At 35.2% G+C, this 13,389-nt stretch overlaps 2 protein-coding genes and 4 non-coding genes across 7 annotated transcripts; 5 read left to right on the top strand and 1 right to left on the bottom strand.

Annotated features, from left to right (window-relative positions):
• The first annotated feature begins 1,395 nt into the window (after positions 1-1,395).
• On the top strand, positions 1,396-1,671 carry T12B3.9. The gene has a single exon (NR_056178.1). It is a non-coding gene; the product is annotated as an Unclassified non-coding RNA T12B3.9 (non-coding RNA).
• A 1,843-nt stretch (positions 1,672-3,514) lies between these two features.
• On the top strand, positions 3,515-3,659 carry T12B3.8. The gene has a single exon (NR_056177.1). It is a non-coding gene; the product is annotated as an Unclassified non-coding RNA T12B3.8 (non-coding RNA).
• A 1,331-nt stretch (positions 3,660-4,990) lies between these two features.
• mob-3 (MOB kinase activator-like 3) lies at positions 4,991-9,178 on the top strand. 2 transcript variants are annotated; one of them, NM_068778.4, is made up of 7 exons: positions 4,991-5,075; positions 7,095-7,245; positions 7,569-7,719; positions 7,774-7,940; positions 8,041-8,101; positions 8,154-8,356; positions 8,777-9,178. In NM_068778.4, the coding sequence occupies exons 1-7, from the start codon at positions 5,008-5,010 to the stop codon at positions 8,852-8,854; spliced, it is 879 nt and encodes a 292-aa protein (NP_501179.1). In that variant the 5' UTR covers positions 4,991-5,007; the 3' UTR covers positions 8,855-9,178. The 2 variants fall into 2 exon arrangements, with proteins under 2 accessions (NP_501179.1, NP_001294204.1); NM_001307275.5 differs by lacking the exon at positions 4,991-5,075 and adding an exon at positions 6,666-6,808.
• Positions 8,910-8,982, top strand: T12B3.10. The gene has a single exon (NR_101931.1). It is a non-coding gene; the product is annotated as an Unclassified non-coding RNA T12B3.10 (non-coding RNA).
• ptp-8 (TYR_PHOSPHATASE_2 domain-containing protein) lies at positions 9,138-11,880 on the bottom strand. The gene is made up of 8 exons (NM_068777.3): positions 11,459-11,880; positions 11,162-11,399; positions 10,957-11,072; positions 10,262-10,530; positions 10,089-10,217; positions 9,805-10,044; positions 9,635-9,754; positions 9,138-9,349 (listed from the first exon to the last, which is right to left on the bottom strand). The coding sequence occupies exons 1-8, from the start codon at positions 11,517-11,519 to the stop codon at positions 9,182-9,184; spliced, it is 1,341 nt and encodes a 446-aa protein (NP_501178.1). The 5' UTR covers positions 11,520-11,880; the 3' UTR covers positions 9,138-9,181.
• 21ur-10817 lies at positions 9,480-9,500 on the top strand. Its single transcript, NR_056176.1, has one exon.
• Positions 11,881-13,389: the final 1,509 nt, after the last annotated feature.

Below are 13,389 nucleotides of genomic sequence, written 5' to 3'. Positions count from 1 at the left end.
ATAAACAATTTGTTATCTCTTGGTCTATTACCACTCGTTTCTCACTATCCTTGTGACAATTCGGCGTCATTTATTTTTTTTTTGTCTTTCCGGCGTAGCTCTTTGACGTAAATGGTAATTAAAAATTGTTCTTTTTTCATAAGTATCATAAACTTTTTGGCACGAGGTTCAGACGAGCACAAAATTCAGTTACAAAAATAAGCTATCATCATTTAATTTTAATTCTATTAGCTAACAATAGTGAATCTAAAATCAAACAAACTAATCTGATCGAACTTTGCCGCTAACTTAGGTTAAACTAGAAGTGAAAACCTCATTTTATGAAAAGACGGAAGAAGTTTTCAAGGGGAATTTATTAACACCAGATTCCTCAGTGAGTCGTCAAATTCTTTTTTTTCCTTGGTTTAAAGAACATCGAGCAATGGATAGCGGCAAAATATCGAGTTTCAAAAAACGGGAAATATTATTTTCAAAATGGAAACATTAGGGATTCCCCGCAAAACCCACGCATTTTCATCAGAATTAGACTTTTCGCTAAAAACAAAATCATACCAGAAGATGATTGTAGAATTCGAAAGGAAGAGTGAGTTGACGGGTTGGGATGTGGAGTTGCGGTGGCTCAGCAGGGCCCTTCGCCTGTGGTTTAGGCGAAAACGGTAACAAGACGTGAGATGACTCGCCGCACAGTTCACGATCCGAGACGATAATTACCCCTGAAAAAAAAACCATTTTGATCAGATAAAAGAATACGGAAAAGTTGTGACAAACGGAATGAGGTAGAAATAGGAGGAGCAACAAGGAAATAAGAAGAGTTTTATTTGAACTCCCACGTATAACATTATCAAAAAGGTTTGTCAGCGACAAAGTCTCCGGCGTCCGGTCTCGCCTACATTGGAAGATTTATGTCGCCACATGAGAAAAGTGTTAACAAAAAAAAACGAAGAAAGAGAAGAGGTGAGAAAAACGGTGTCTTGCAAGAAAGATATCTTTTTGATTGTTCTTTAGAGAGTGACGTTATGGTCTTTGCTGGGCGAACTCTATATAATTTTAAATATAATCTTGTCGGCCTATTTTCTTGCTGAGGACACCGAATTCCCATTTATATGGGCTGAAAAACGGGAAATAATGAGTTTGAACTGATGGATTGGTTAAGGATATTGGGCGAATGATGGCAGTAAACTCGAATGCACTAGAATACGTAAATTTTATTTTTTTAAAGGCTTTTTCAGTGACATCAGATATTTTGTAGATTCAAAAATCTGAATCGTTGACGAAAATAGTTTACTCGTGATTTTTCAACAGCCAGATTTCACAAATGTTCACTGAGTCAACAAAAACAAAAAAATTATTGCGAAAAACGTTGGTTATTATTGTCATGTGTAAGAGCATCACTATTAGATAGAGAAAATGAACAAAAATGAGGTCCATCTATTCAGCAATATTTCAACTTCTTTTAAAAAATTGTTCTTTGTTTGCTCGATGTGCTGCGACCCTAGATTTATTAACAGTCGCAGATTGGAAAGGTTGTCAAAGGCAGGGGCAGGGAGTGCGCAATAAAAAGAAAAAGAGCAAATTTGACAATCCGATTGTTAAACTCTTGTTGCAGAATCAGCCTAAAAAACGCATCCGGAGAGGAAAGATCGCGAAACAAGAAGTTGAAGCGCCTGAGGATAGGGATTATCTAAAGAAGAAAAACGAAAAAAAGGGAGGAAGTGAGCCAAGTTAGATGTTTCGTCTTCTATTTTAAATCGAATTGAAATATAAAGCGAGGGACTTTCTAATCGATTTCATAGGTGATATTGCATGGGAAGGAGGGAAGTCGGCCGTACTCTGACGTGATGGGTTGGGTGTAAACGGTGCTTCTTTCGTCGCCCATCATCTAATGTCAGAGTAGATGAGACGCAGGATATCCCACTAGCGAGAAGCAGATCCCTATGACCTATTGGTGAAGTTCACGGAAAATGCACAGAAGAGACAACGAAAAGGAGCAATCAATTTGAAACGAAAGAAGAATGAAGATACGAGGAGGATCTACTGGCTCGTTTTCACTTTTTTTTGCAAATCTAATTCCTACTCAAAGTTTCGAAAAAAATTGGACGAATGCCAAGGGTCGTCTAGCAGACAAAAATGTTATGATTCAAAATAAGGCGGAGTCTTAAGGGTACATTGAAGGTCACACGTCCAATGCAGACGCTCTTTCTCTTTCGCAATCATTCGGCCCGCGCACAAAGAGCGTATATTGTTGCTCTCATGACGTCACCGTAGCTAACAGTGTAAGATGAAAAGTCTCTCTACTTATGAAATTTATCCTGAAAGAGTCGAACAACGAGCACACAATTCTAGAGCTTCTTCTCTTCTCAAAACTCAATAGAATGCGACGAGCTCATGGCTGGAAAGATCATAGACCAAATCTTTTTCATAGAAAAGTTGGAGGATGGGGGTGAATGCATAACTTTGAAAACAGACATTCATGTTTTGCTTTCGCCGAATGCCATGTGAGCCAAAACAAGGTGCCACAAGAGAGAAAATTACAAAATAAAGAAATATTTAATGAATCTAAACTTTGGAATGCGATAATTCCGAAAGGAAGTAATTTTTGTCTAGATTAATGAGGTTACCTCTTTAGTGTAGTGGGATTTAATTGTATTCGATAAGAGCATTCTAATAATACAAAAAGAATAAAAACTTTAGCCTTCAACTTATGAATCAAACTTTTTGGTCGATAGAATATCAAACACATTTGCAAAGGGGCCCGGAATGATGCAATAAAGAGGAGACCAAAAGTGCAAAAGCAAGTGAGAGAAAACGGAGAGAACATGCTACGGTAATATTTCTTCCCGGTTGAACTTTCTTTGTTCGCCAAAAGTGACACACAGTAACCTACACAGAATAAGAATACAATATTTCAACAAAATCTTTCGAAAGACTGATAGAAACAAGCACTTTTATACATCAAAAAGAGACAAAACATCAGTCTTTCAGTGATTCGCTGGATTATTTATAGACTATTTCTTGCGATTTTCGAGCTGAAAGAAACGGAAGAGGTTCGAGAGAAGAAGATTGGATGAAGAGACGAACAAAACACACCCTCGCACATAATCATTTTCGTCACTTTATGATGGACCAGCCTCTCAGAATAGAATCGCATTCTTTCTAGACATTATATTGTTGTCTGTGCGACAATAGAATTTTCTAGAAAATGTTCGCTCCGGTGACCTCTTCAGTTTTAAACACAACAAAAATATAACAAATAACTAAAGTAGCAGTTTACGTGCAGTTGGTGAAGAAATTCGTAGCAAAAAATGATACAGGAGCTGCTCGAACAGCTGGTCGAAAGTCGCAATGAAGAGAAACACTTGGCGGGAAATGAAGGAACTTGAGAGAGAGAGAGAGAGAATAGATTCAAAATTCGAACGGGAAGGAACAAGGAACGAAATAATTGCGAACTGATTTTAGAAAGAAGAAACATTTTACACAATTTCATAGGCATATGGTTTTATGCCAGTCTGGGTCCAAACTCGTTGTGGACAGAGCTCAATGAGGTGGCCTTTCCCAATGCAAGCGACTGGGGTCTGAATTAGATAGTATGCAAAAAGCAGAGGGGACCAGCTGGCATGAAGCCAAGTGCGAGCAAAATAAAGGGAGCGAGAGAACTAGAGGGCGCAGAAAAAACGATGGAAAAGCCGAGACGCGCGACGACGGAGAAGAGCTGCTCGACAACGATCCACGACGAATAAGACCAGAGAAGCGGCAGATTTTTTCGTTTTCAAATGGGCAATCGAACGGAAAATGAGCACATAAGACATGGAAGAATTTAATCTGCTTTTAAAGCGACCCCTCTTTTGCATCATCTACTACAAATTCAAGAAATAAGAATTATAATATTTTAAAATTATGAAAAATCAAATAAAACAGCAAAAAATAGCCGAGAAGAACATACAGCGTGGGAAAATATATCGTGGGAAAATTAAAATGATTTGAACCACAATTCTGCATTTTACCGTGGGTTACGGTAGGCTAAGTGCACAAAATACACCAAATCTTACGACGATTTATTTGTTTGGTAAAAAACATTTTTCCTGTTAGTTTTTATTTTTTTTTTTTTCTCCTGGAAAATTGGAGTTTTTATTTTTTTTAATTTATGGGGTTATTCAAGTAGTGTCGTGAAATTGAAAAGTGTATTTCAATACACTTTTTGCCTTATTCAAGTAACATCAAAAACATATATTTCAATACAGTTTGTGACGTAATTTCGCGACATTTCTCGACATTTCTCGACATTATGCGACAACCAGAAAGCGGACAACTGAATGAAAAACACAGAGAAAGGTGTCCCCGCGGGTGAAAATCCATACAATTTGCCGTCGAAGGAGAACAATTCTGATAAATCCACTGTGGAAAAATGTCGAGAAATGTCGAGAAATGTCGCGAAATTACGTCACAAACTGTATTGAAATACATGTTTTTGATGTTACTTGAATAAGGCAAAAAGTGTATTGAAATACACTTTTCAATTTCACGACACTACTTGAATAACCCCATTAGTTCAGTTCAAACGGACGTAAAAAAGTTTTATTTTCATTATTTTTCAGAAATATGTTTGACTTTCAACCTGAATTTACTCACTTCAATTTTAAAACTGCGAAACGTTTCATGTCGAACATTTCCAATATATTCAGATTTTTATTCTTTTGTTTTGAGAAACCTCTATAATGAAATCCTGAAAAAAAATCTAAAAAACTTAAATTTTTAGTTTATGTGAAATATTGAAATTTTTTGAATATAAATCTTTTCTCCCATATTTTGCCGGTTTTTCGAGATAACCAGAAAACCTGGATTACCGAAAACGCAGAAAGGGTTCTAAATTTACAGATTAGAAAGAAATTCTTTTGAAAATGATTTAAAATTGATTACACACGCCGGTCCACGTGTCCTTAATTTATTTGAAAACATATTTTTTCATCCAACAATAATTTTCTTCTCATTTCAGAACGCTTCCCTTTCTCCATGTCTCTTCTCAACTGCTATGGTCTTCCGGAGGCACTTCAACGTGGCGACACACCTACAAAACAAAGGTTTGTTCCAAGTTTTTCACTACCGATTATTCATATTCGACTCATTTGGCATTCTGAATGCGATGCAATGATTCGAAGGCAAACATCCATTAAATTTCGTTGAACGTTCCTCTTTCTTGTTCGGTTTTAGTAGAAAACGCTGATTTTTCAATCCGGAATCCGTAGAGATTTTTGACATTGACACAGGCCGGCTGTCAGTCAAAATCATCACTGTGAAGTTCTGTCAACTTATTCGTTCTTCTTTTACTACAATTTCTGAACGTATTATTCAATTTTATTTCCAAAAACATTAAAATATTTTCATTTTCTAGTTTCAACAGATTTGTCCGTAATCAAAAGTTCTTAGTCCATGATTTTGGCCAGCTTTCGTCAAATGTCTGGCTTCTATGTCGATCATTATTTCCAAAAGAGACTTAAAAACGTCGAATTTATCTTTTGAAAGAGTGCAATTTCTAAAAGAAGACTGACAGTCTAAAGGGTACTGTAGGTTCACAGAATGATGTGATAATGAGATGCAAATAAAATGTGTCGGCCATTGTCAATTGTCACCTTCAAATGTCATTCAACCTGGGAAATCGTTCGAGGACATTGAAAAAACAGTTGGTCATGCAAAACCTATTTCAATGAAATACATCAGAAATGTCTACTCTTTTGGAATGAGAAACTGAAGCTAGAAAGCCCACGCCAAAGTACCCTCATAATTTCCTCATTTCTCTTCCGGCTACCATTAAATGTGTGTTGTTCTTATTTTCCTGTTTTGTATTGGAAAAGTAAAACTATGCCGTTGAAGTTGTAAAGTCCACAAAAGTTTTGCCCACTACTATTGAGTCATCAAAAGTTCCCAATTCAAATAGAGATTTTATGTTTGGAGATTGGAAAACTCCGATGGTTCTCCAAAAATTATATAATATACAACTTCGTAGTTCTATCGAAAATTCTGGTTTTAACCGTTATTGCATATTTAAGTTTTGAAAAATGATGTTTTGTAGATTATGGACGATTGAAAGTGGAGAATTTTGTGATGAGACGTATTGAAAATTTCTCAAAAAATTGTTACGGCGGATCAAAGTTTTGAAAAGGGTATTTATATTTTCAGCTAAAATCGAAAATTTTGACCCGCCAGAATTATTTTTTGAGAAATTTTCAAAATTTCTCATTACGAATTTCGGTTGTTTTGTGCTATTAAAGTCTAAAAATGAAAATCGAGATTTTTGTACTCCACGGTGGTGAACCTTCTAGACCTACTAGGGTTACTGTAGGCATTGCATATTTGAAATAAAATTCAAAATGCTTGCTTTACGACAACTTCCGGAATCATAGATTCTCACCCAATTTGCACTCATCTCTCTTGGTCCTTCTCATGACTGCTCATTATCAAATCCTCGTTGCCACACACACACACACACACAATCCATGCCCTCCCGCAACTCACACTGTCTGCGTATCTACATTCTATATTGCTCTATCATCTCTCCATCCATTTCAACTGCTACCTATTCTTCTCTGCGTATCCCCCTATCCCAATACTCTCTCGTTTTGCTTCGTCCCCAACGCATGATGTTCATTGTGTGTATGTCTCTTCTCTTTCTGTTTCTTCGGGGCCAACTGCGTGAGAGAGTGCCGCGCCACAGCCTATCCATCATTAAAATTCGCTAATTTCCCACCAACCACCAGTCTAAAAATCCTTTCATTCTTCATCCCGACTTCATTACTGATCCGATCTGGAAATCCAGGTAAATCTCCGAAATCTCATAAATTCGTTAAATTTGTGTGTTTCTATGCGGAAACCGAACGGGAAGCGGTGAATTCAAAAATAGAATTCACGAGACAATGCGATTTCATCAGAAAATTTAAAATTCCTTACGCGTTTCGCAACTTTTCGGCCACAATTTCTATGAAAAACTACCATGATGATGTTCTTTATTCGTTTGAAAAAGTGAGCCAATGAACTTCGCTTGCTTTCATTTAGTTCACCACTAACCCAGTTTTACGACTCATTAAACCTTCCTTCTCTTGCAGATCGGGAATTTTGCCGTCAACTCCACGCCGAACTTCACCGCCTTCGGGCGCCATCGTCTCTTCCGGTGGAGACGAAAAACGAAAGGATCCACAACCATTGTTTGCAGTTATGGCCAGTTTTCTCGATTTTCTGCAGGTCAACAAGCATAAGGTAATCAAAAACAAATTTTTGATTTGAGATAAATATTTTTGTTGGCTTTTTTTCTTTATTAAAAATAAGAAAAAAAACATTATTTTGCATCGAAATTGATAAAAACCAAAGTCCGGCACTGAAAAATGTGCGTGGTTTAAAGACAAATGCGCTGTAATTCAAATTAGGAACATTAGAAAATTGAAAATTTACCGAAATTAGTAGTTTTCTTTTTCAAACTTAATGAGTGTTTTCTTTTAATTTTTTGTGATATCTTGGCATTTGGGACCAAGCTGCGTAAATTACCATTTTCTGAAATTGAACGAAAAGTATTTTGTTTGTAGACATTCCGTCCGAAAAAGAAGTTTCCACAAGGTACACTCCGCTACAGTCTTCACAAACAAGCAGAAGCAACTCTTCATTCGGGTGTAGATCTTCGTCATGCTGTCAAACTGCCACCAAGTGAGAACTTTGATGATTGGCTGGCTGTACATAGTAAGTTTCAACAAAAATGGTCCAGTTTAAATTTAAAACTGAATTTTCGTTCAGCTGTTGACTTTTTCAATCGAATTAATTTGATGTATGGAACGATTTCTGATGTATGCACTCGTGAATCTTGCCCAACTATGTGTGGAGGATCCCGTTATGAATATTTGTGGCAGGATGGTATTGAGTATAAAAAACCGACAAGACTCCCTGCTCCGCAGTACATGCAGGTTTGTTTTTGCGTTTTCTGTAACCTAATACCCCTCTCTTTCTATTTGCACCCTTCTCACAATTGTGTGATTTCGGTAAACTGATACACCGTTGTTTCAGCTGCTAATGGATTGGATTGAAGTTCGCATTAATGATGAGCACATCTTCCCATCAAGCACAAGTAAGATTTGATTTTGTACGATATATATAGTTAATTTTATTGATTATTTCAGATGTATCATTTCCAAAAGATTTCCGTCAAATTTGCAAAAAGATTCTCACTCGCTTGTTCCGTGTCTTCGTGCACGTCTACATTCATCATTTCGATCGGATTCGAGAATTGGGTGCTGAACCACACGCCAATACCCTTTATAAACATTTTTACTTTTTTGTGACTGAATATGGAATGGTGTCCACTAAAGAATTGGAGGCATTGGTAAGTTATGCAAATTTGGAGCACACTTTGAAAAAAAAAGAGAAAAGTTTTACCAAAAACAAAAAAAGATATGTTCAAATAATTATTTAAACTGTCTCACGAAACGCAAATTTTCAATTTTTTTCCCCTCCCACTTTTCACGCCTAGGAGGATTTTTTTTTATTTTTTAAGAAAAGAGCAAGTTTAAAAATAGTAAATTTAAAAAACACTATTGGAGCAAGGGCGTCGCTTTTTCGATTGCAAAATCCAAGAGCGAAGATTTTTTTTTGATTTCTCAAAAAAAAAAGAAGGACCCAACAAAAAATGTTTAAAAAATAAAAGAAGTTTGTCCTCAATTTTGAGGAAAATAACTTGATGTTCTTCAAAAAAAAATTAATCTGTGATTTTTTTTTCAAATAAAAGCACTTGTTTTTTTTTCAGAAAGACATGACTGAACGTCTTCTGGAGCCATCAAATCGCCGAGCTCCAATTCCTTCTGCCAACGCATTCCGGTCATGATTTTTGTTCCATTTCATGTCATTCTTCTTCTTTTTCCTGAATACCAGTCATTTTCGGTTGTGAACCATCACTGTTTCTGCTTTCTGTCTCAATTAAAGTGCAACTTTTCCATGTTCAGTTCAACTTGTACTTCTCATTCTCTCCGTATTCCCAACGATTTATCGCATGTAAACAGTATTCATCCAAATCGTTTCCCCTCTATTTCTACTTGCCTTCCCCGTTTCTTTGTTTCTTTATGATGCAAAGACTTCCCGCCAAAGTGATTTCATTTTTTTTTTTTTAATGATTTCATTTTTTTTTATTTCTCGAAAAAAACTTTTATTGAATTTACTCGTTTGAAGTAACCGGTGATGATAAAATGTGTTTGATGCGTGACGCGATTTCCACTTCAGAACGTAGGAACCATTTGGAAATAAGACGTGATAGTGCCAAATGAAGAGGAATAGGCATTTCACGGATACATTTTAATAAAAACCAAAACGTTGGAGACCAATCCTGAAAAAATGGAATTTGGAGTAATAGAGCAAAACTGATAATTTGAAATCATGTTATTTTGAAAAACTGCGTTCTAAAATCTACTGTTTCAAGTTCGCGATAAGTGGAATACGTATTTCGTTATTTTCACTAAACTGTCAATTATATCTTCATGCAAGTCACTAAACTCGAATTTTATTTTTTTGTTTATACAAAATCTACACTAACAATTCTTCACATTGAATGTATATTATCAAATAATCATTTTTTCGGGTACATCTGCTCAACAATTCCAAAATTTCTAACCTTTTCAGTTTGATCCCAATTCTGTAAAACTGCAAATATTTCCTCTTTATGCGTCAATTGATGAAATGTCGAATGAAAGAACAAATCAAGAAGACGTATAATATCTCGAAAATCTTCATTCTAAATTTTAATCAGATTAACATTTTCCTGAATCTCTCTCACCAACTAACCTCTAATTGACGACTAATTGTAGATATTGAGAGCCCATTCTTCACTTGATCCATATACCAAAAATGAGTTTTTTCATGATCATCATCATTTAATTGAGCATTTAATAATTGTTCATCGAATGATTTATTTTCAGGTAATGGCCCTTCGCATTTAATTTTCATACGGTAATCGTTTTCTACTTCGAAATTCACTGATGAATACATTTTTTGAAGTGTTATTCGCATTGCAATGTAAACTATCTGAAAATATGTTATTTATTTATTTAGAAAATTTAAATACTTACTTTAGGAATTTTACCGTATAATCTAGATTCTGGTTTACTTATAAACTTTTGATTGTATGCCACATATTCCGAAATATGTGTCATTTTATTTTTAGGAATAATCATCCCTCCATTGTTCCTTATTAGAAGCTGCAATATAGAACTTTTGTGATTGTATATGATTACGAACTTACTCTGAACTCATGCAATGTTTTCACCTGTTCCTTACTTTGAACAGCTTTTGCACGTCTACTTCTGACTGTATCAACTGCTTGACTCGGAGACATTCCCAAAGCATACATCATCCATGCAGCAATCACCATTCCAGTTCTTCCGTGACCCGCATGACAATGAACTGCTATTTTTCCATGGGATAATGCAAAATCGACCACTTTGACAATATCCAATAGACGATTTGGTGTGCATGCTTGGAAGTCGGGGAGTGGGAAATTGTAGTGATAAACTGAAGAAAAATGGAAATAATTTAAAGCGTAGTTCATTCATTAGACAAGTAAGAAGCTGTTGCACATTGAAGTTTTTCATGGTCATGTTTCTGTAGTTTCTTTATAAAATATTCTGCCAAATAGACAACATTGGGAAAATGTCGACAAAATATTTTCAACTCATGTTTAGAAGAAAAATTATTATTTAAATGTTGGAAATATTTTCTCGTTGGACCCTACTCGTTCAATAAACATTTAATCCCAAATACATTGGTAGTCACAAAAAACAGAAATCCAAATGTGATCTAGTCAGGTTTTTTTTGCATAGACGAAAAATACATTCCAGCCTGTAAGGCGATCTACATCTTTTTGGACAGACACGTGGGCCTGAACGTGCCTACTTGCAATCGAGCGTTTATCAATTCTTTAATATAAAGTTAACTCACTTCCATTTCTCATCAAATTCTCTGGATCATAACTAAATCCACTTGTCAGATTACCGCTTCCACAGAATGAATGCTCTCCGCTTTCTTGAAGATTTATGACTGATTGTATTCCATTTCTAAAGAATAGGAACAATGTTTATGAATAACAGAATATGATCGTTTCCAATCATCAGTCCGCTATCAACCAAATTGAGATAGAACTTACGTTTTGAATTTCTCCACAATTCCCAAACTGTCAAAGTGTTCAACTTGAAGTCGTGCCATTGCAAGAATATCAGATGTTATCCATGTTGAATATAAACCATCTATTGCTTGAATTTCAGTTTGACCAGTTACTACGATACAGAATCTACACCGGGGACCACTACAGTATAACCGACATTTTTGGTCACCAGGTGTGAGGCTTAGGATACCAGTACGCAGAGAAGAATACGTTGCTGACGCTGAAACGTAGAAATTGGATAGGAACAAAGTTCAAAAATAAAATAAAGCTTTAACAAACCTTTTTCTTCATCTTCTAACTTATAATTATCACTTTCACCAGAAAACCATAATTTCGGCATACTCATTTACCATCGCCTTCTTTTTCTTCTTGACACTTATAAAAGAATCAAGAGTCGCTTCCTCTCTTCTTCTTTTTCTACATTTTCTTGAAGACGACTTGATATGAAAATGGGAGGAGTGTGTAAGTGTGTATGAGCATGCTGGTTGTAGTCAAAAAAGGAGAAAGAGAGAGTATCTATGGCAACGCTTCCAAAGAAAAACGAGAATCCGTCGTTGTTGGGCAATTCAGAAGATGGAAAAAGAGAGACACGCGTTTTTCGTCGCCAACGACTTCCGGGGAACATCCACTTTACTTCTGCTCTCATGAGTTTTTTGAGCATTTATTTATGACTAATAGATTATTTGGAGTTGGTCTGAAAAAAAAAATTTTATAAGGCGTAGTAATTATTAAACTACCGTCTTTAAAGTTTGGTGGTAATAATTTGTTATCCAAATGAGCATTAAAAACTTTTTTTTTTAATTTTAACCATGTACTTTCCGTGACCCAATCGTAGACTAGGAAGTAGTGTAGGCAAATACTCATTGACTCCAAAATCATTGACTACCTGTTCTCATTGCCTACCCTTGCTCATTGCCTACCCTTGCTCTTTGCCTACCTCTTTCTCATTGAATACCTGTGCTCATTGCCTTCCTGTTTTGATTGCCTACTTGTTGCTCGTTGACTACCTTTTCTCATTGCCTACCCTTTGCTCATTGTTCAAACTGGCGTATCTCAAAAAATACACATCTGGAAAACAAATGTCCAACTAACAAAATGAACAGAAATATTTTTTCTTTCTAATTCAATAGTTTTTATTTTAATACACCAACTTTTTGTAGAGTTACACGGAGTCAAAGCTATTTTTCCAAAATTCACAAAAAATTTTTAGAACTCTTTTGTTGTACCCTTTATAACTCAACTTTCATTGAATTTCAAAAGATAAATTTTGTTGAATAGTGAGTGAAAAATATTTTTCTACATTTTACCAGTTTTAAGTTTTCGGATATTTTCATGTTCCGCCAAGTTACAGACCGTTTTTCAAAAAAATCCAATTTCGCTTATAAAAATCTTCATATTCAACGTATCGACTTGAAATTTTGAACAATATGCATTTTTTTGCTGTCTCTACAATGTCCTAAAAAATCTTTCAAAAAACACTGTCCATCTCCAAAATCGTCCTTCCCTCCAAAATAAGAAAGTGGACCTTTGCCTTCCGAAAAATGGGCGAAAAACTGAAATTGCGATTTTTGGGTCGAAAAAAATATTTTTAGAAAGCTGAGAACACGCTATTTACAAATTTCATGTTCATTTTGAGTGATTTCTTCTCTTAAACGACCTAAAAATTAAACAAAATTAACATAATTTTTATTTTCACGTGAAATTTTTTGGTAATTTGCTCAGTGTTTCAATTGTTTTAATGCAAATTTTAAAAAATTTCACGTGAAAATAAAAATTATGTTAATTTTGTTTAATTTTTAGGTCGTTCAAGAGAAGAAATCACTTAAAATGAACATGAAATTCGTAAATAGCGTGTTCTCAGCTTTCTAAAAATATTTTTTTCGACCCAAAAATCGCAATTTCAGTTTTTCGCCCATTTTTCGGAAGGCAAAGGTCCACTTTTTTATTTTGGAGGGAAGGACGATTTTGGAGATGGACAGTGTTTTTTGAAAGATTTTTAGGACATTGTAGAGACATCAAAAAAAATGATTATTTTTCAAAATTTCAAGTCGATACATTGAATATGAAGATTTTTATAAGCGAAATTGGATTTTTTTGAAAAACGGTCTGTAACTTGGCGGAACATGAAAATATCCGAAAACTTAAAACTGGTAAAATGTAGAAAAATATTTTTCACTCACTATTCAACAAAATTTATCTTTTGAAATTCA

The sequence above is a fragment of the Caenorhabditis elegans genome, chromosome IV (assembly GCF_000002985.6).
Source record: "Caenorhabditis elegans chromosome IV".
NCBI classification, from domain to species: domain Eukaryota; kingdom Metazoa; phylum Nematoda; class Chromadorea; order Rhabditida; family Rhabditidae; genus Caenorhabditis; species Caenorhabditis elegans.
This window is presented reverse-complemented; position numbering and strand designations above follow the sequence as displayed.